At 43.4% G+C, this 22,977-nt stretch overlaps 1 protein-coding gene across 3 annotated transcripts in view; it reads right to left on the bottom strand.

The window, feature by feature from the left end:
- Nucleotides 1-22,977, bottom strand: part of RYR3 (ryanodine receptor 3) — a gene marked incomplete at both ends in the record, with an annotated part of 580,399 nt that overhangs the window by 138,769 nt on the left and 418,653 nt on the right. For all 3 annotated transcript variants that reach the window (XM_079701083.1, XM_079701082.1, XM_079701084.1), the window contains 2 exons: nucleotides 767-881; nucleotides 3,124-3,397. In XM_079701083.1, coding sequence (XP_079557209.1) covers nucleotides 767-881; nucleotides 3,124-3,397 — 389 coding nt within the window. The remainder of the gene's footprint in view (nucleotides 1-766; nucleotides 882-3,123; nucleotides 3,398-22,977) is intronic.

Raw genomic sequence — 22,977 nt, 5'->3', positions numbered from 1 at the left:
GAAAGCTCCAGTCTGCCTGCCTGCTGAGGCATCCAGACATTTGCTCAGGGATCTTCTGGAGAGAGTCCACTTTCAAAAGAGACCAGAAGGAAGGAAGTGAGGAGGAAGGTAAGCTTGGCTCCTGTTCTCACCTCACAGCCCTCACCTGTCAATACCGGTGGAACTGCTTTCCTAGGATCAGGCACTTCGGAATTTCCAATATTTGAAAACGCACCCCATCTTCTGCCTTCAGAAGCTCTCTAGCTCTGAAGCGGACCCAGACAAATTGTGATACGTGCCCAGGTGGGCCCTATCAGCACTCCCTGCCCCTTGGCAACAGGAGCTCCCCCTGACAGCAGGCTCCTTATGGGGGAGCTGGCCAGGAAATCCAACATCACCAGGAACTTGGCTCAGAGAGGAAACATGCATACTCCAGTGGGAACACTGCCAGGATCGTTATTAAAATCATGTTCTCCTTTAGAACAGCCTTCTCCTGACACAGCACCAAACACACCAGGCTCCTAAGTGGAACCAGAGGCATTCCATCTCAGAAGGAGCAGGGCTGCAGAGGATGGGAAGGAGACTAAGCAGCCCAGTGGAATGAGCAAGAAGAACTACACTGGCTGGACCCCATCTCTTGGCTCCTTCCTGGCTGTGTGCTCATCCCCGCCCCCTCCTTGGGAAGAGTCACTAGGCAGTAGGCACCAGCCATGTGGCTGTGAAGAGGTCACCTCACGTGTCCCTGCCCAGGGGTCAAGTTCTGGTTAAATTCTCCTCGGAGCATTACCTGAGATTTCTCTGCACCCAGCACGTTCACCATCACCTCCATGACTGTCTCGTGCATGCCGAGGACTCGCATGAGGTTGGGGTGCTGGTAAAACACCTTGTTGTTCATTATGTCTCTAGGGTAATCAGAGAGAGAGGTCAGCCCTTGCTCATTTCAATGCTAGGACAATTCAGGGGCGAAAACACACAAATGCACAAACATACTCGGGGTGAAGTAATGTACATGTGAAGTAATGTACATGTGACGTGCTGGAAAGGTGCTAAGAAGGCACTAGGTTGGTGAGAATATACGTGGAGGGCCTTTCTTTAGCTGAAAGGAATATTTTGTGCTCCTTTATTTCTACTAAGTGCTCGCTTTCTTTGAAATATTTCCTTCTAATAACATTAAACAGTTGTCCCTTGATTTTTTTTGCTTGTAATAGTTTTGAGACAGCTCAAATCATTGGATTTCTCTTCCTCTGTGTGCTAAGGGTCTTCTATTTTCTGTTCTCTTGTCCTTATATCTATGTCTCTATGTACTTGAGTTATACAAATGGTAGGGCTGTACCCTTTCCTTAAGGCAATTGTGTATTAGGTACCAATGACATTTTTGGACAGCAGTGCTAAAAAATCAATGAAATGATCAACACTGAAACATAAAAGGAATTATATTTTTAAGTCATTCAACATAAATTCACATAATAAAGCTGCAGGCAAATCAAAACACAAGCAGCCTATGACCGGGCTGTAAAATCCCTTGCAGGTGGTTACTCTCTGCCCATAGCCATTTCCCCAAGGGTTGCAGCTGTTAAGAGGAGACACAATCAGTTTTTAGCGCAGCTGTGTCTACTGCAAGGGCTGGGGGAGAGGCTAATTCTGTGGCTTTTTTCTCTTTCCATAAAAGTCTCTTCATCTCTATTATAAGATTCCTCTTTGGAAATGAGTTTAAAAATGAATGCACCTTCCCCCGACTCCCAGCAGGTGTCCTCAGAGTCCCTGTTCTGGGCCTCAGTGACGCTCCTTTACTCTGCTGGCTCGAGGGTGGTAGGACGGAACATCCAGCAGCAGGAAGGCTGTAGCTCTAGTGCTTGATTTTAATCAAGTAAAACTGTGGGCTGGTCAGTGAGCCTTGGGGGCTTCAGTTTTCTCATCTGCAAAAGGGAACTATGCTACCTAATTAAAGGAAATCTTTTTGATGTCTAAAATGTGATCTTTCTTGTGGTATATATATACAACGGAACACTACTCAGCCATAAAAGAGAATGAAAATTTGCTATTTGCAGGAACGTGGATGGACTTGGGGGGCATTATGCTAAGCGAAATAAATCAAAGAAAGACAAATACTGTATGATATCACTTATATGTAGAATCTAAAAAATATAACAAACTAGTGAATACAACAAAAAAGAAGCAGACCCACAGATATAGAAACCACATTAGTGGTTACTAGTGGGGAGGGGGGGAGGGGAAACATAGGGTTGGGGCAGTGGGAGGTACAAACTGTTGGGTGTGAGACAGGCTCAAGGATGTATTGTACAACACGGGGAATTTAGCCAATATTTTGTAATAACTGTAAATGAAAAGTAACCTTTAAAAATAAAAAATTTAATGATGAAAATAAAAATAAACAAATAAAGAAAATGCAATCTTTCTGGTGACATGGCCTCTAAGGAAGAGCCACAAGCTCCTGTCATGGGGAAAGGTGTCTCAAAGAACTGAACAAAATGACTCATTAGTCCTGAAAAAAGGGAGGAATTGGGCTGTACTTTTTCAGAGGGAAGTCTCAGAAGATCTCCAGTCAAAAACTCAAGTGCTCAAAACGTTTCTCTCTTGTGGGGTTGAACACACTGCCCCTTCCTCTGGATTTTTTCATTGCCTCCCTGGGGATACTTTTATCAGATTCAAACTAAATATCCGCTTTTCTCCACTTCTTCCGGCCGTGCCCCTTCATCGCAAGTAGCCCACTGTCTGGTCTCTCAGGTTATCGAAGGTGACTGATTTAATGAGCACATAATCCCCATGAGGAGTGAAGTCAGGATGGGGGCACACGGAGGTTTTATGTGATTTGATTCCGGAACTGCCATGTAGCAAGTTGAACCAGTTTTCCCACCGGAAGCGTTTTTTTTTTTTTTTTTTTTGCGGTACGCAGGCCTCTCACTGTTGTGGCCTCTCCCGTTGCGGAGCACAGGCTCCGGACGCGCAGGCTCAGCGGCCATGGCTCACGGGCCCAGCCGCTCTGCGGCATGTGGGATCTTCCCGGACCGGGGCACGAACCCGTGTCCCCTTCATCGGCAGGCGGACTCTCAACCACTGCGCCACCAGGGAAGCCCTCCCACCGGAAGCTTCTTGGAGAACCTGCCCTTGATGGGAATGACCTACCCCAGCCCGTTGATCATGAGCAGCTCCTCCTCCTTGCCCATCCGGACACTGAGCAGGCAACGAATCTGGCCCAGGGCAGCCAGCAGGCTGATGGTGTCGCTCACGGAGACCTGGCTGATGGTGTAGGTCTTCCGCAGCGCCTGCAGCAGCTCCCCGATGCTGTCGTACTGCCTCCGCAGGAGGCTGAACATCATCCGAACCAGCTCTGCATCCTGGATCTGGTCCTCCTGGGCCCAGCAGATCATGGTCTGTGAGATGAGCTCCTTCAGCGTCGCTAGAAGGGCAAGATGAAGGACCAGTACTGAGGCTGTCAAGGCTCCGGAGAGCTGCATACTTCCGCCACGTCATTCAGTGATAACACACATCATCAGCTGGGCAGGGTAAAAAAATTCTTTTTTTAAGGGTGGGGTACGGCAGGTAGAGAAGTAGAACATATTACCAAAAGGCAGGACCGTGAGCCGTACTATAAGAAAAGAGTATCTCCACTTTGAAGTGAGAAACCTAAATATTCTATTTGGATTAAATGACGTTTGAATGATGCTGGACATAGAAGACGAAATAAGATGCCTTCTTGCCTTCAGGGTGCTCACAAGCTGGTTCTTTACATTTTCATTTTGACTTAAAAGTTACATTTTATCTTTATTTTATAATATAATGTAATACACACTAACAGGGGGGTATGGATGCAAGCACCATGGGATAGAGTGGGGAGTGAGTGATTCTGGATGGATGAAAACATTAAGAAGACATTGGTCACTGCCTCTTTAGAGTAAAGCACTATTAAGCACTGGAATTTCTCTACCATAAATACTATTCTCCAAGTGTTCTAAAGATACCACGTACCACAAAATGAGTAAGCCATGCCATTGACTCAAGAACTCTAAAATATATTTGAGATGACACAAACATAAAAATACATTAGGGGATGGAGAGAAGTGGACTGAGAACACTCTATTAGGTCCAAAGACTTTGCAACACTGGACATCTGACCATCACCCGCTGAACTGGCTGTGTTGTCCTGGATCTTTTTTTTTTTTTTTTTTCAGTACGCAGGCCTCTCACTGTTGTGGCCTCTCCTGTTGTGGAGCACAGGCTCTGGACATGCAGGCTCAGCAGCCATGGCTCACAGGCCTAGCCGCTCCACGGCATGTGGGATCCTCCTGGACCGGGGCACGAACCCGCGTCCCCTGCATTGGCAGGCGGACTCTCAACCACTGCGCCACCAGGGAAGCCCAGTCCTGGATCTTTGGCAGGAGTCAGCTGACATTATGTCAGGGACTAATTTCACAAGCATCAAGAGAGAAACCAGTATGACTCTGAATTCAAAATTTATCAGGGCTCATGCTGGTTGCACAGAAACACCACTGGCTGCACAAGTAAAGGAAAGACGGCTGAAGTGGGACTCAAACCAGCACTGGGACCTTCAGAGGTTGAACGGAATGGCCCCTGAGAAGTGCTGTTGGGCACTGGTGTGGGAAGATGACCAAAAGAGAGAGGTAAATCTGTGCAGGAGGGCAGAGTGATAGGGGACCCTGCCAGAATGTCTGGGAAGGCACTGCTCACCCCTCTCCATGTCATACACATTTCCAGAAGATGCCATAACAGAAGTTAGAAATGCTGCTCTTATAATTTCATCCAAGTCCAGCTCTGCCTGTCACACTCCTGCAAGGTATGGATGGCACCAAGATCGTTAATTCAGACCCAGTGATAAAGGCAGAGCTCAGGGGATGATGAAGGTCACATAGTCTATCAGTGAAATGACTGGGAATAAACTCAGATGGGTGCTCTCGGTAGCCTGTGCCCCATCTTTAACAGTCTAGTTTTCTACTCCATATCACTAAATATGGCAGATATCTGCTCTACATACAGTAATGGCTCATCATAAGGATATAAAAATAGAACTTCATTACCAAAGCTGCAGAAGAGATCTAGATGTAATGGATTAATTTAATTTACCGCTGTGTCTATCAATCCTGTGGGTGTTTTAGGTTCAGATAGGAGACATAAGCTGAAAAACTTTAAAAAGGATACCCAAGGCAGAGAGAAGCACAGTTAAAAGACGTTCCTAAGAGATCTCACTAGGCAGGGATTGCTGATTAATATCTGTTAGGTTAGATAATATCTGTACTCTCTGAGAGAGAAAAGTTGTTTATGGTCTAAGCCTGGGCTCCTCTCAGGAACTTGTTTCCTCAGTAGCCAAATGTAAAGGTTCCTGTTTCTCCTACCTAATAGTCATACTAAGGAATAAAAGCAGGACAAAACCATAGACACTCTTGGATGCAACGTAACTTTATCTAGTCCTAGTCCTGTATGTACAGTTCCCTCTTAAGCCTGAATTTGGCCTGAAAGAATTACAGTTCTCAATACTTACAACCAAATTCTTTGCAGAGATAACACATATCACCACAGTCCCCACCACACTTGAAAAGCAACCAACAGAGTTGTTAATCAGCTCAAGGGCCATTCCAACAGGGAATTTTACAGAGTCATAATGAAACCAAGCAAATATTAGCTTTCCCTTAACGTGGCTTTCAGATTAATTCAGGATTTGGGCTTGCTTTTAGCCACCCACTGATTTATCAATCCAAATCAACATTTGTAGCCTACAGAATGAAACACTGCCAGCAGAACATCTCATGAGAGGGCAAATGGGAAAGGAAACAGCTATTTTTTTTTTTTTTTTGGAAAGGGCAAGATTTTATTTTATTTTAATATAGTTGATTTATAATGTTGTATTAATTTCTGCTATACAGCAAAGTGATTCAGTTATACATATATATATACATGTATACACACACACATATATATGTATACACAGTCTTTTTTTAAAGTTTTATTTTCCATTATGGTTTATCACAGGACACTGAGTATAGTTCCCTGTGCTATACAGTAGGATCTTGCTGTTATCCATTCTCTATGTAATAGTTTGTATCTGCTAATCCCAAACCCCCAATCCATCATACCCTCCCCCCCAACCCTCCTTGACATCCACAAGTCTGTTCTCTGTATCTGTGAGTCCGTTTCTGGGAAATAGCTCTTTAACCCAAAAGGGTGGAGCAGGAAACGCCCCACAGGTTCTTCATCCAGGCCAGCCTTCAAGGTACATATGAGACAACAGGATAAACAATTATCTGTGTGTGACCAAGCTAATGCTCAGTTAAAAAAATGTGGCCCCAAGATCCTGACAGAAAGAGCAACTCATCATTGTGTATCAATGGGCAGATGTAATTCAGCCAAAGGCATGACATTTAAGGCCATTCTTGTTGGACAGGGGCTCAAATGGTGAGACCAAGGTCCAGAAAGTGAGAGAAAGAATAACTATGAGAAGAAAGCAAATTGGGGGGTGGGAGGAAACATTCTTAAGAACCCTGAGAAGCACAGCATACTTTGTGGCCTGATGTATGCTAGAGACCTAGCACCCCCCAAGCAAACGTAGACTGAATCATGAATTTCTAAAGGTCTAAACACTTCTGGGACTGAGAAAATGGAGCGTTATACCCCTGGCAGCAACGTTGTTGACAATTCCTCAGATTTTAATTAGCTCCCACGAGCCAACATCAGAGAAGCGTAATCAGGGTAGAAAGGTTAAAAAGAATACATTTTCTTTTCTTTTCTTTTTTAAAAATAAATTTATTTGTTTTTGGCTTCGTTGCTGCACGTGGGTTTTCTCTAGTTGCGGTGAGTGGGGGCTACTCTTCGTTACGGTGCACGGGCTTCTCATTGCGGTGGCTTCTCTTGTTGCGGAGCACGGGCTCTAGGCGAGCGGGCTTCAGTAGTTGTGGCTCACGGGCTCTAGAGTGCAGGCTCAGTAGTTGTGGCACACGGGCTCTAGAGCACAGGCTCAGTAGTTGTGTCGCACAGGCCTATTTGCTCTGCGGCATGTGGGATCTTCCCGGACCAGGGCTCGAACCCATGTCCCCTGCACTGGCAGGCGGATTCTCAACCACTGCACCACCAGGGAAGCTCAATACATTTTCTAGAATGTGGTAGGCTCACCATGTATCTGTACATCTGGGGATTAAAATAATTAATGCACATAACCATGTCTGGCATATACCATGGGCTTAATAAAGGGTAACTATTATGCTATCTATGCCAGTAGCTATAAAAATGTGATCCACAGACCCCTGGGGTCTCCAAGACCCCTCAGGCAGTTTGCAAGGCCTACTGTATTTTCATAATAATTCTAAAATGTCGTTTACTTTTTTAATTGTGTGGATAGCAACACTGATGGTGCAAAAGCAACAGTGAGTAAAACTGCTGGGGACCTAGCACAAATCAAGGCAGCAGCACCAAACTCTATGCTTTACTGCCACATCCCTGGAACAATGCCCAGTGTCTCATAAGAATGTTCTGAGTGAAATATAAAGGTTATTAATTTTATTAACAATAAACTCTTGAGTATACATCCTTTTAATATCCCATCTGACAAAATGGGAAGCATGCCTAAAGCACTTCTGTTGTACAAAGGTCAGTGGTTTTCCTGAGGAAAAACACCTGTGCAATTGTCGTCATTATTATGAGCTAAACTAGGTGCTTATTTCATGGAATGACATCTTAATTAAAAGAATGACAAACTATGGTTAATAGTTTGAGTATTAACCATAATACTCTCTTGAGTAACAGGGAGATATTTTCTTAAAAATGAAAGAAGCCTGTCACTTGAAGGAAAACAACTGATAGTACCTATTGCCAAGTTTATCATTCGAGCTTTCAAGTAAAAACTAGAATTTTGCAAAATGTTTATCTGCCACTGTGAAGTTGACAGCTTCCCAGCACTTAAAGACTCTTCTGATTAAGTTGTTGATATTAATGAATGATTTAAAAATATTTTATAATAAAATGTGGCAACATTTGAAAGCTCTGCATAACTCAGTGAACCAATAATTTCCCAAAGGTCAATGCATGATCTTACAAAAGCATCATGGGTAAAAGAATCCATTTAACATGCAAGATAGACCAATGGATTGTTATGTATCCAAATACAAAAATTTCTTTAATATGATTTCAGATCCCACATAGCAAATTAACTTTTGAGGAACTATTATTGCTGAGTTTTGACGTAGTATCAGAGAAGAATATCCACAATTAACTGAAAAGGCTACTAAAAATACTCCTTCCCTTTCCAACTATATATCTGTTTGAGGGCAATTCTTTAACCAGATATAAGAATTCAAAAAAAAAAAAAAAAAAACCCCAGAATCTAGCTCTCTTCTAAGTCAGACACAGATTTATAAAAATGCAAAACAATGTCACTCATCATTTTTTTAATTTTTAAAGATTCAGTTGTTTTTCATAGAAGTACTTTATGTAACATGTAATGGGTTTACTATTTATTTTTTTTTTTCTTTTTTTTTTTTTTTTTTTTTTTTTTTTTTGCAGTACGCGGGCCTCTCACTGTTGTGGCCACTCCCGCTGCAGAGCACAGGCTCCGGACGCGCAGGCCCAGCGGCCATGGCTCACGGGCCCAGCTGCTCTGCGGCATGTGGGATCTTCCCAGACCGGGGCACGAACCCGTATCCCCTGCATCGGCAGGCGGACTCTCAACCACTGCGCCACCAGGGAAGCCCTATTTATTATTATTTAATTTATTTATTGAAGTACAGTTGATTTATAATATATTAGTTTCAGGTGTACAACACAGTGATTCAACATTTCTATAGATTATACTCCATTTAAAGTTATTATAAGATATTGGCGGGCTTCCCTGGTGGCACAGTGGTTAAGAATCCGCCTGCCAATGCAGGGGACACGAGTTCGAGCCCTGGTCCGGGAAGATTCCCCATGCCGCGGAGCAACTAAGCCCGTGCGCCACAACTACTGAGCCTGCGCTCTAGAGCCCACGAGCCACAACTACTGAAGCCCATGCACCTACAGTCCGTGCTCTGCAACAAGATAAGCCACCATAATGAGAAGCCTGCACACTGCAACGAAGAGTAGCCTCCGCTCGCCGCAACTAGAGAAAGCCCGCACGCAACAGCAAAGACCCAATGCAGTCAAAAATAAATAAATAAATAACAAAAAAACCCATCATTAAAAAAAAAAAGATATTGGCTATATTCCCTGTGCTGTACAATATATCCTTGCAGCTTATGTATTTTATCATAGTAGTTTGTACCTCTTTTTTTTTTTTTTTTTTTTTTTTTTTTTTTTTTTTTTTTTTTGTGGTACGCGGGCCTCTCACTGTTGTGGCCTCTCCCGTTGCGGAGCACAGGCTCCGGATGCGCAGGCTCAGCAGCCATGGCTCACGGGCCCAGCCGCTCCGCGGCATATGGGATCCTCCCAGACCGGGGCACGAACCCGTATCCCCTGCATCGGCAGGCGGACTCTCAACCACTGCGCCACCAGGGAGGCCCAGTAGTTTGTACCTCTTAATCCCCTACCCTATCTTGCCCCTCCTCTCTTCCCTCTCCCCACTGGTAACCACTAGTTTGTTCTCTGTATCTGTCAGTTTGTTTCTGTTTTGCTATATTCATTTGTTTGTTTTAGTTTTAAGATTCCACATATAAGTGATAATACATTGTATTTGTCTTTCTCTGACTTATTTCAATAAGCATAATTGGGTTTATTATTTTTAAAGGAATTAACAAATAATCATTTTCTCATAAAACTGATAATAAATTAGAATTTAAAACAATTCTAATTCTAATTCAGTTTTAAATGTGTAACGTGATAGATATAATCCTCATAAACTAAAGCGTTTTGGGATCCTTGGTAATTTTTAAGAGCATAAAGGGGTCTCAAGACCAAAATTTAGAGAATCAGTGGTCTCTATAAAAGGCCTATGTTAGGTGATGGCTGTGATTGGAAAGCAAAGCTTTCCCTGCAGCTAAGATGAAACCCTGTTCCATTAGGCTATGTGATTCTAATCAAGTGGCTGAGACCTGAACCTTGAAAAGTGCAGCTTAGGAAGCGTTCTCTGTTTGTTTCTGGATAGGAGGTAGATTAAATGAGAGTATAAAAAGAGTAAGACAGCTCACATTGAGAATTAAAGTGAAGATTAAAGAATCATTATCTCGAAAATTGAATCCCGGCAGTCGGCAAGGGGCCCAGCTGTTACCCATTCATCACCAAAGGGCTTCCCGCTAGCTTGAAGGGCCCTAAATGCTTCCCTCTTCCATTTGGGTTGAAGGTCAGTCACCTTGGGAGCAAGGAGGGGGCCGGGTACCTTTGATACAGAGGTTGCTGGGCCTTCTGCAGCCTGCTCTGCGGCCAGTACAATGGGGTGCACAGAGAAAAGGTGGGCTTCAGGCTGCAGAGGGCGGCATTAAACCTCTGCTCCCAACATTAGCTTACCTTTCAGCAAAGACTTCACTCTCATTAACGCTGGAAACCATGGTTGTCAATTCCAGAAGGCTTTGCTCTGGAGGCCATGTATATCTAGGCCTCAGGACAGACGTCACTCACCTGTTTCTGCCTCTCCTCATCTTAGTAGCTGAATTACTTCCAGTTGTGTCCCTCCTAAATAAGCTTATTAATAGAAGGATAATTTCTGTTATGTGCCCAATTCTGAGTAAAGAACTCTATATGAAACTATTTCAAGACACAGTAATTACCCACAGCAGCCTAGCTGGGAAAACTAAATACATACATGTGAAGAAGAAATAAAGTGTAAAATAATGGGCGAAACTGTGTTGCCTAAGACATTTAGACATAAGACAACTTATAAGAAGGTACAACTTCCATTGTAATACATATACCCAAAAGAAATCAGAGAAGAGAAATGATCAGATCTTCTCTTCTTACTTTTTTCCCTAATGAGTCCTTTATCTAAAGTTCTTTATGTTTCTAGAATAGGTCCACATTACATGGAGACTAAAGAAGAAGGGAGGGAAAAGTTCTATCATGAAGTTAAGAGGGTCCCTCCAAGGGAGATACAAAACGATCTGAGAGAAAAGACATTCCAATGGTTTGGAATGCCATTTCCCTTCAAAATATGATTCACACAGGTAGTTCACGTAGTAAATACTTATCTTTTTTTTCTGGTATCAATGGGAGAGTGCTGACAATTTTGGAAGGATTTTCAACAAAGCAAACGGAGGCGATTCTCCAGATATATTTGAATCTCTTAAGCAGAGACAGATACGACTAAATATTGATTTCATTTCTGCTGTTTTTCTAAATTCATCTTTGGAAATGCTGTCCTTTAATGACTAAAGACACTCTGGTGTTCATAAGAAACACACCTCTATGTCTGTGAGTCTGTTTCGGTACTTAGAGAGTGAACTTATGGTTATGGGAACGGGGCGGGGGGGAGGGGTAGATTGGGAGTTTGAGATTGACACGTACACACTGCTATATTTAAAATATATAACCAACAAGGTCCTACTGTAGAGCACAGGGAACTCTACTCAACATTCTGTAATAACCTATATGGGAAAAGAATCTGAAAAAGAATAGATACTTGTATATGTATAACTGAATCACTTTGTTGTACACCTGAAACTAACACAACATTGTTAATCAATGGGAAAAAAATTGCTAAAACTACAAAAAAAAAGAAAAGAAAAGAAATACATCTCCTGAAGGGGGCGAGACTCTGGGAATAAGGTAAAGGTGAGGTGAAGGGGTCAATCTACTGTTTGCCATCATGTTCTGGCCCCTGTTACTTTCTCATAATGTGCACACACACCTAATTGTCCCACTCAGAACCTCCACCCCATGTGATAAAATTGCTTCCCCAGTCTTGGTTGCAGAGCTAGGATTTTTATCCACCAATTTACCTGTTCCAAGAAGGCCTTGTCAAGTGAACTGGATGGTTCAGCTCATGGGATTTTAAAAAAGCTAGCGTGCTCTTTTCAAAATCGAAAAAGAAAGAAAGAAAGGTAAGCAAGCCCTTGTTTTTCTGTTGAGAGATAAAAAATCCTATGAAACAGAACACCTTTGGGATGCTAGACGTGTACGTGTGGTTTCCTTGATGATTATAAACGGCTTCACTTATGAAATTATTAACATTCTGACTCACACCTTACTTTTGTAATTAGTCTAATTAGGGATAGTCAAATCTAGGCAATTATATACTAGGCAAGTATATGATCTAGAAACCACATTTTAAATGATTGCTCAGGCTAACTCAGAGTGGAAATATTTCTAAGGCACTGTATTGTTTAGGGAGACCTGATGACTGAAAGGTAGCCTAAAAGAAAAACAGCTACTTCACTACTTAATTTCTCGACTAGTCAGACATTCCACATAAGAAGAAAGGATTAGAGTGTCTTCAAATTAGAGCTAGCCTTAGTACACCGGTTTGGGAGCCCAGGTAGTCATTTGTTGGTAAGTTGTTTATTTCCTTCCTCTTGTCACTTGGTAACCTCCTACTGGACCTCAGGACCTCAAGCCCAACCATTCTGTGAACCTAGCAAACAAATTCTCTAGGGAGTCACCCATCATACTTGGTATAACGCTTTTCTAAATGGTCAAATTACCAGCTTTGCCATGCCAACTACAAGAGAAAGGCCATTTATTCTCATGGTGCAGGTTTAAATTTTTAGGCTTCCGAGGTCTGAAAAGAATCTTTTCATCTCTAAATTTAGACCACAGTCCAAGTGGCCATCAAACAATGAAGTGCATGCTTATTATCAGACAGCAGATGTTGGCCACTGGCAAAGCAAATCCCTGCAGCTTACACATTCCAAACCTATGCTGGTGTTACATTTCTTTGAGTGTGCTCTTAAATCTGAGTCAGTTTGGAAGAAAAAGTGTTACCGATTACATTGTGGAGAAGGCGCAAACAAAACGGCACTGCCCTTAGTTTAAACTTAGAAAGCAATTTATAATGCTCACACTTACAATGGGAAAAGAAAAACAATTATGTGTCTCTAAATCATGTATACTTATTTTTAAATTCTACGTGATTAAAAAGTCAGCTTGTGGCATGCTGCAAATGCTCTGGAGGCGTAACAGTTGGTAGATGAATTCCTAGTAGAAAAAACAAGTGTATTTTGACCTCTGCTTTCTTCCTCCCTGGGGTAGGGTGAATAATGCCCCTCTACATCCCCGCCAAGATGTTGAGTTCTAAATTCTCAGAACCTGTGAATAAGTTACCTTACATGGCAAAGATACTTTGCAGATGTGTTTAAGTTAAGGATCTTGAGATGGGAAGATTATCCCAGTTTATCTGGGTGGCCTCCATGTAATCACAAGTGTCCTTTTAAGAGGGAGGCAGGAGGGTTAGAGTCAGAGAAGGACTTGTGATGACAGAAGCAGAGGTTGGACGGGTACCTCTGCTGGAGGGGCCACCAGCCAAAAAATGCAGGAGGGCTTTTGAAGTTGGGAAAGGCAAGAAGCGGATTCTCTCCAGAGGACTGCAATGCTACTAACCCGTTTTAGACTTGTGACCTCCAGAGCTGGGTGATAACAAATTTGTGTTGTTTTAAGCCACCAAGTTTGTGGTAATTTGTTACACCAGCAGTAGGAAACTAATATAGTTCCATGGATAGGAAGCCCTGGGTTGACGACATTTGACTGTGTTCCTGAAGCTCCAAGTCAGACTGGAGCATCTCAGTGAGCAAGTACTACAGACATTGGGACCTGAGAGAGAGGCAGTTTTCTAAATTTTTTATGAGGCAACTGGAGTAAATAAAGGACAGGGTTGCTGACAAAAGCAAAGTCTCTCTGGATCTGGCCCAGAGCTTGTGTCCAACGAGAACAACATCAAACGCAGAAAGTACCTACCGTAGACCTGTTATGGCCCATTAGATAATGTACACACATCACAGACAGCACATTCTCTAGTTCCCATAACACAGCTTTTTGGCCGCTACTCCCCCTCTGAACATCAAGGGTAGAAATACCTACATCTCAACACTACCCGCTGAGTATATGAAAGATGCTGAAGGTGATGACCATCATGGCATAATGAATATTCCTGACACTGAGCCAGCATCCATTTGACCATCCTTCCTTCTTAACAGAACTCTGCTTTTGTACCGATATCTGCCTCTCTTCTGCCTTATGGCCCATGTTCCTCTGTGAAAGGACCCAACACCACCACAAAGGTGGCTCTGTTGACTAAGTCACCAGCACATGTTAGTTTCTAGGTCACACTCATCGCTTCATAAGTTGACCCATGATCCAGTTCTTCAATCAAAGGTGATCTCAGGATCCTTGCCTCAAAAATCAGGGCAGAAGGAACGTTCTTGCTTTTCCCTTGGACACTGTAATGCATGGATGTAAGGCCCAGAACTACAGCCACCATGCTGGCTGGGGACGTGAGCAGAGCCAAGGGATTAACTCAGCCAGGGCCTGGCTCCATCTCTAAACCTCCAGATACGCCAGTCAAAAAAGTCCCTTGTCAGCTACTCTACCTGAATTGGGTTTTCTGTTCTTTTTTTGATGAAAGCCTCTGAAATGATAATTGTGGAGGTGAAGTTCTGACGTATGACCTGTGCTTCGTATATTCACTTCAGAAGCTGAGAGGGATACCAACTTCTAAGTATCAGAACATTAAACTGAGCACTGCTTTAGTGAATTCTTATATTCCCTTCCCTTACCCCGTGAAGTAGGAATTATTATTCTCTTTTTTACAGAGAAGAAAACTGAAACATACAGAAGTTACAGAAATTTGCCTAAAGTCATAAGTAGTCAATGAGCAAGCAGGGATTCTAACCTTGCCTGCTGGAATCTAAACCCATCTACTTTACCATTCTAGTGCTGCTTACTCTCAATAGCTTCATAAAATTCAGAAAAATAGTTATCTTTATTAATGCTTTAAATTTATATTATACTGCTTAGATGTTCTCTTAATAAACTCCAAAATGGATTCAGAAATAAATCCTGAAAATCATAAAGCTTTAGCTCTTTTTCTAAATGACTCTGAGCTGGGCACATGAGTTACTCTCTCAGAGCCTTGGATTCTTCACCAATAAAATGAACTGAACAATATAAGATCCATGTTGAAGAAAATGAATGGGAGTGTGGTCTAGAGACAAGAGTGCGGGGTACTTTGTTCCCGCTCTGCCTGTGTGACTTTGGTCAAGATGCTTTACCTCTCTGTGTCTCTGTTCACTTCTATGAAGTCAAGTCACTTGTGGCTTTATATTCTATGATTCTGTGTCTATCCAACCCACTGAGCTCTTGAAAGGGTAGTTCTAATTTATTAAAATGGTGAATGAATACCTATGGCTTCATTGGGTAAAACTGATGAGCACCAAGAATTTTACCACTGCTTTTTAATGCTACCCAGCTTGCTCTTACCCATGATGTTACCCAGCTTGCTCTTACTAATAGTAAAACCTGAGATTGAGGAAGTAAAATCTTAAAATGCCAGCAGTTACTGACCATGGTGAGGAAGTGGTCATTATCAAAGCATCACTGCACACCGCTAATCACTTACATCGAGGAGATGAGCTGTGGAAACTTGATGGCCTTTCTGATGACTGTCCTGATTGCTGGAGGAGAAAGAGCCCTTCCTATGTCAGGGGTCAGATGGCACAATAATACTCTCCAGATTTAGGTGGGAAGATTTACTGGGGAAAGTCTCATGCCCTCTGTGCTCTGAGCTCCAGAGCTTCCTCCGGGCTGAAAGTCTGGTCTGTGTTACAAAGTATCCAAATACCTAGACTTCTGAGCAGAGAAGGTCAGGGAGAAAGTTAAATCCATCCACTCCAAGGAGATTTGGAAAATTCATCATGCTAATTTCTCTGAACTTGCCTGGTGCCTCTCTGTCTCGGACTGTGCACTTGGTGCCACTTTTGCCTCATTTCAGTAGAACAAGGATGCTATTCAGATCACTGAGAACAAGGTCACAAGGCCCTGAAAACCTGAAAGGCAAAGCCTGCAAAGACAACTGGACATTGTTGTTCTAAGAAAGAACCGCTCTGTTTACGACGGGGCCCAATGAACAGGCACTGGCTGTCAGACCCCCAGAGGCATGTGATGCGCAAGCGCCCCACCGCCTGACTCTGCAGCAAGCTGAACATCTAAGAAAGCACCCAGCTCTCGTTCATCTCAGCTCTCCATTTAATTTTGGGACATGTCTACTTGTTTCCTTCTCTACGGGCTTCCTTGGCTGAGGAATAAGGATAAAAGTTCAGGCTGCTTTCTAGAACATTCTACTTCTCACAACAGTAGTAGCCAATATTTACTAAGAGCTTCCTGTGTGTCAGACTCTGTGCTAAATGCTGTATCTGAATTATCACTTAACCCTCATGACCACCATGTAAGAATAGAAAGGACAGATGCGGCAGGAACTGAGTTTCTCCAACACGGATGGCCGTTGTTAGACTAATCCTCACTTTATTTTTTATTTTTTTGGGGGTACACGGGCCTCTCACTGTTGTGGCCTCTCCCGTTGCGGAGCACAGGCTCTGGATGCGCAGGCTCAACGGCCATGGCTCACGGGCCCAGCCTCTCCGCAGCATGTGGGATCTTCCCGGACTGGGGCACGAACCCGCGTCCCCTGCATCGGCAGGCGGACTCTCAACCACTGCGCCACCAGGGAAGCCCCTCACTTTATTTTTTATGTTGGCAAAGAAGCACTTCAATTTAATAAACAAACCAAGGATCTTGTAAATAGCGGGTCTGCTGAGGCAGTAGGGGAGTGAGTGCTGTACAGGAGATGGAGCCTCTCACCTCTCTGCACAACTGGACCCTATAAACTGCCCAGTCTCGCTGGCCTGGCTGCCCTGGACCTTGGCTCTCAGGGCACGCCATATGGGGACAGTCTCGTGGAGGTTGGCTATTTCTGCTAAATCTGTTTCCCTCCCTCAGTGGTTTTCTACCTTGGCCAGAGCATCCCCACTTGTGAAGCAGACAGCTTCATCCCCAGGACCGTTTCCCCAGCTGGCTGGCCACCCCCTCCCGTTAGAGGCAGCCCCGCAAAGCACCAGTGGGGCTCACGGTGCCGGTTCTGCCAGCCCATCTCTGCAGCCTCCTGGGGTCTCATCCGTCATATGGAGATAATTAGCCTGTTGTTTCTAAAATAGTCAACCAGCCTCATAATCACTTTCTCAAAAACACTCAGGCGATTAAATGACCGATGATGACAACAGGGTAAAGAGAACAGAGAGAACAGATGATGTTTGCTGATGTGTTAGGGAGGGAAATCTCTGAAATGAAGATGAAGCACAGATGGGACAGCAAAGGACTCAGGGACCTGAGGTGTCTGTCTTTACTCTGTTGGGAAAGTACTCAAATTGCTTTCATTTTAGTTTCTATGTCTTATTCACTGTGGAGAATAAACTGATGGTGAGGCAAACTCCCAGCCATGCGTCCTTGATGTCTGTGCTTCCCTGGCCTCCCCTTCACTCCCTCCCGCCCTCACCCAGCACCCCTGCACAGTTCTGAAAGAGCAGAGTCCCTGCCCTGGATGCGGAGCTTGATTCCCATCTTGGCCTCTTTTTCACATGTTGCAAGAACCTTGTCCAAATTATTTTGCTTCTCTCAGGCTTAGCTGCCTAGTGTGCAAAATGGGAATCTGGCTGCCACTATATCTGGCTGTTTGCTGTGGGATAAACTCAGATGAGGTAAAACTCAGGTTCTAGCACAGAACCTGGCACAGAGCTGGTGCTCAGTCGATGGGAGTTTTTCCCTCTCCTGACAGACTCTCTTCTCCATCACAAGAATGCAAGCTACTCCGAGGGTGGATCTCACATCAACTGATCAAACAGAGACAGAACACCTGTTATGCATGGATCTCTGTGGCGCTCTGGACTGGGAGCCAGTGCATGATCGCAATGAGTTCTGACCCTGCTCTGCCATCTATCGGCGGGCAAGTCACCGAATGCCTCGGATTCTCCACTTCCTCATCTCTAAGCTAGGACTCACAATGCCTGTTTCATCGGCCATGCAGGGCTAGCCAGTAGATTGAGACCAGGTGTGGAAAATCTTCTTGTGTCTCCTATGGAGCTACATAAAAGGTAAGCTCTGCCTCCCCCCACCCCCATGTCTGTTAACACAGTCACCCATCCTGTCCCATCAGCAATGCAAAGATCATCTGTAACCCCTTCCTCTTCCTCATATTTCCAACTGGTGGCCAAGATATGCCAACCCTACCTTTAGAATGTGTCTGACCCCTTGAGATCACTTCTTGCTGTTAACACCTGTATTAAATTTTTTTTCCTGCTGTGACAAATCAGCACAAACTTGGTGGCAAAACAATACCAATTTACTATCTTAACAGTTTTAGAGATGAGAAGTCTCACCCAGATATGGGTAAACCCAGACCGGGCTAAAATCATGGTGTGGCAGGGTGCATTTCTTGCTGAAGGCCCTAAGGGAGAATCCATTTCCTTGCTTTTTCTAGCTTCTAGAGACTTCTGGCATTCCTTGGCTCATGGGCTCTTCCACCAGGAGACTTGAGCCAGGCCCTTCTCATGTCCCCAACCCTCTAACTCTCGTCTGCCACCTTCTTTCACTTTTAAGGACCCTTGTGATTACTTTGGGTCCACTCCAGAAATCGAGGAGATTTCCCTACTTTAAGGCCAGCTGATAAGCAGCCTTAATTCCTTTTGCAATTAAATTTCCCTTTGGCATTTAACATATATATAGGTTCCAGGGATATGGACATCTGTGGGATCACTATCCTGCCTACCACACCACCCTTATTTAAGTCCTCAGAACTTCTCATCTAGGGCACTGCAGTGATGTCCCAATGGGCCCCCATACCTCCAATGTATCCCCGCTGCAGTCCTTTGGATGGTTATCTTGCTAAAATAGATTCACCGGTGCTAAATACAGTGTCTGAGATATGACAGGTGATCAACAAACATTTTAATAGCCAAAAAATGTTTGAAATTAGTGCTCATTCTGTGCCAGGCACACTTTAAAGCACTTTGCATATATTAACGAATTTAATCATCGCATCAACCAAACGAGGGAAGCATTAACACTATGTTCATTGTAACGAGAAAACTGAGGCACAGAGACATGGTCACATGTTCACTCTCACAGTGAGAGTGGCAGAGCAAGAATTTAAGACCAGGCAGCCTAACTCCAGAGTCCTGTGCTCATAACTACCTCACTATTTAAAAAAAATTATATATATATATGTGTGTGTGTGTGTGTGTGTGTGTGTATGTGTGTGTGCGTATATATATATATACATATATATATATATATATATATATATACACACCACGCTGCACAGCTTGTGGCATCTTAGTTCCCCGACCAGGGATCGAACCCGGGTCCCCGGCAGTGGAAGCATGGAGTCCTAACCACTGGACCGCCAAGGAAGTCCCTACCTCACTATTACTGAATAAAAGAATAATTTAGTCCTCAAGAACCTTTCATAGTCATTGCTATAATGTTATTATATAAATAATATGGATGGGAATTAGACTCAGGTGGACAAAGGTTTGAATTTTTATGCCACCCCTGTGTGACTCTGGAAAGTTATTTAATCTGTCTTTACTTCAGTTTCTTCAACCGTAAAATAGGAATAATATTGTCAACTGCATATTTTCGTCGTGAGAATTAAATGAGGTAATACTTACAGAGCGCTTAAGACAATGCTCAGGACACAGTGGGTACCATGTACATGTCAACGCCTCCCCCCACCAGCTGTAAGGCCAAGTAGTATAAAATACACAGGAACAGTAACATGTCACACTCCAAGACTGAATACAGTTTAACTGCTGGATTTTTCAAGACACTCTACTCTAACACCACCCTACCTTTCCACTCTTCCTTATTCCACTCTTATAAATTCAGCCAATCTCAACTCCTTGCCACTCTTGGAATATGACTTCTTTTTTGCCTCTGGGCTTTGTTGAAGTAGCTCCTTTCACCAAAAATACCTCTCTCTTATATATCTACCCATCTATGTTCTTTATGGACACTTTTCCAATCCCCCTCCTCTGGTCACCTACTGTCTTTTATCTGTACTTTTACTATAGCACATCTGACCTCATGTTTTATCGAGTTGCCTGTCCACACATATTCACTCCTTTGTCTGTGAGGTCCTCGTTTCCTTCATCTTTGTGAGCCTCAAATGACTAACATGCATTGGAGGTCAAAAAGATTTGTGCCGATGAGCTGAATGTGGAAACAAGTAAGGTGTGGTCCCAGTACTAAGTCCCAGTAAGAAAATAAACAGGTATACAGATATTCCACCTGAGGTGGAAAGTCACACATGCCCTGTTAGAAATTCCACAGTGTGGCAGGGGCAGGGTGATGGAGGAGGAGATTGAAAAAAAGACAACATGGAGGAGGTATCTGTGTGTGTATGTCTCAGGGAGAAGCTGTTTGGAGAGAATCTAAAGAGGCCTAGAAATACTGCCTGAGTGCCACAGATATACCTACTGCTAAGTTATCTTACTTTGTGTGTGAGTATTTGTGTTGGGGCCCAAGACTTATTTTGGTGGCGATCAGTAGACTTTTTTCCCCTCCTCCGCATGAGAAAAGGCTGCAGCATTTAGGTGGGGGGAGAATTTTGGTCTAGGGCTCAGGTTATTCAGTGACTGGGTGAGAGCTGATACAGGTAGCAGCTTTCTTTGCAGAGAGATTATGAAGAAACCTGCCACGGAGAAAGCGCTCAGAGAATGACAGAGGTCAGGAAGGCACCAACTTTGAGCTGTGAAGTGACAGGTGATTTTTATTTTGCTAAATTTAGAATTTAGCAGAAAGAGCTGGTTGGCCTCTTCTGGAGGGATAACTCAGGGGCTACAGATTTATATTCAAAGAAACCCTACTTAAATTGTAGTGTGCGAGAAGCACTGGCCTCCAACGAACAGGCAAAAGATTTTCTAGGGAATGTGATGGACTGGGATATTAAAAAAAGAAATGTGACTTAGTTGGTGGGCTGCTACTGTTAGAGGTTTTTTTTTTCTTTTTAACCTCTTCACTATCATATAATCTTTTGATCAGATTGTAACAACTTCCATCACAATATGACTTGGAATTAGTTTGGGCAAATCCCTGTAACCCTGAACCATTTAGCAGGATTCTTATGGGTTTCAGGACACTTGCTTCCTCTTTCCTAAAAGCTGAGGTCCTCTGCAGTTTATCTGGCCAACACCAACTGCTCGTAGAGGAGACGTTGCACCACCTGCCCTGAAAACCTCGAGCCCAGATCTTTGGCTGGGTTAACTTTTTGATGTTAAAATTTTGACTTCTGTTGGGTTCAGATTCCTACGCATAACCATAAGTCACAGGAGTGAGTTACCTCACAGATGCAGTAAGCAAGATAAAAAGATGAAGGTTTTAAGAAGCCATTCTGTATGTACTGATAATATGTGTAATATGTGGGTTGAGGGCTCATGGATACACATGCTGAAAAATTCTTTGGCAAATGTCGTCTCATGGGACAATGGAAACAGCGTGGAATCAGAGTCAGAAGACCTCAGTCAGGTCACAGCTTTACTCATCTTGTTGACATTCTAGATCTGGAAATTTTTCGGGAACCAGGTAAGGGTGGAAAGAATTAGTGAATGAACAAGTATCCCTTAACTCTTCTGAGTCCTATGTTCATCACCTACACAATGGAGGAGTGAAAAAAAACTAACAGCAGTAAACTAATATATATGAAGTATTTGGTAAACTGTCAGTTCACTATAACATGCAATCCTCATTATCTAAACTTTTAATATTTTATCAAATGCAAGGGTAAGAGAAATCATAAGCAATAACATGAGCAAAGTTACCAATATTTTAAAGGATTAGAAACAAATGGGACCTAATGAAACTTCAAAGCTTTTGCACAGCAAAGGAAACCATAAACAAGACCAAAAGACAACCCTCAGGGGGCTTCCCTGGTGGCGCAGTGGTTGAGAATCTGCCTGCCGATGCAGGGGACACGGGTTCGTGCCCCGGTCTGGGAAGATCCCACATGCCGTGGAGCGGCTGGGCCCGTGAGCCATGGCCGCTGAGCCTGCGCGTCCGGAGCCTGTGCTCCACAACGGGAGAGGCCACAGCAGTGAGAGGCCCGCGTACCGCAAAAAAAAAAAAAAGACAACCCTCAGAATGGGAGAAAATATTTGCAAATGAAGCAACTGACAAAGGATTCATCTCCAAAATTTATAAGCAGCTCATGCAGCTCAATAACAAAAAAACAAACAGCCCAATCCAAAAATGGGCAGAAGACCTAAATAGACATTTCTCCAAAGAAGATATACAGACTGCCAACAAACACATGAAAGAATGCTCAGCATCATTAATCATTAGAGAAATGCAAATCAAAACTACAATGAGATATCATCTCACACTGGTCAGAATGGCCATCATAAAAAAATCTAGAAACAATAAATGTTGGAGAGGGTGTGGAGAAAAGGGAACACTCTTGCACTGCTGGTGGGAATGTGAATTGGTACAGTCACTATGGAGAACAGTATGGAGGTTCCTTAAGAAACTACAAATAGAACTACCATATGACCCAGCAATCCCACTCCTGGGCATATACCCTGAGAAAACCATAATTCAAAAAGAGTCATGTACCACAATGTTCATTGCAGCTCTATTTACATTAGCCAGGAGATGGAAATCACCTAAGTGTCCATCATTGGATGAATGGATAAAGAAGATGTGGCACATATATACAATGGAATATTACTCAGCCACAAAAAGAAACGAAATTGAGCTATTTGTAATGAGGTGGATGGACACAGAGTCTGTCATACAGAGTGAAGTAAGTCAGAAAGAGAAAGACAAATACCATATGCTAACACATATATATGGAATTTAAGGGAAAAAAAGTCATGAAGAACCTAGGGGTAAGACAGGAATAAAGACACAGACCTACTAGAGAATGGACATGAGGATATGGGGAGGTGGAAGGGTAAGCTGTGACAAAGCAAGAGAGAGGCATGGACATATATACACTACGAAACGTAAAATAGATAGCTAGTGGGAAGCAGCCACATAGCACAAGGAGATCAGCTCGGTGCTTTGTGACCACGTAGAGGGGTGGGATAGGGA

Source organism: Hyperoodon ampullatus (genome assembly GCF_949752795.1).
Source record: "Hyperoodon ampullatus genome assembly, chromosome: 3".
Taxonomy (NCBI): domain Eukaryota; kingdom Metazoa; phylum Chordata; class Mammalia; order Artiodactyla; family Ziphiidae; genus Hyperoodon; species Hyperoodon ampullatus.
The sequence above is the reverse complement of the archived record's forward strand: the minus strand, read 5'-3'. Positions and strand labels throughout refer to the sequence as shown.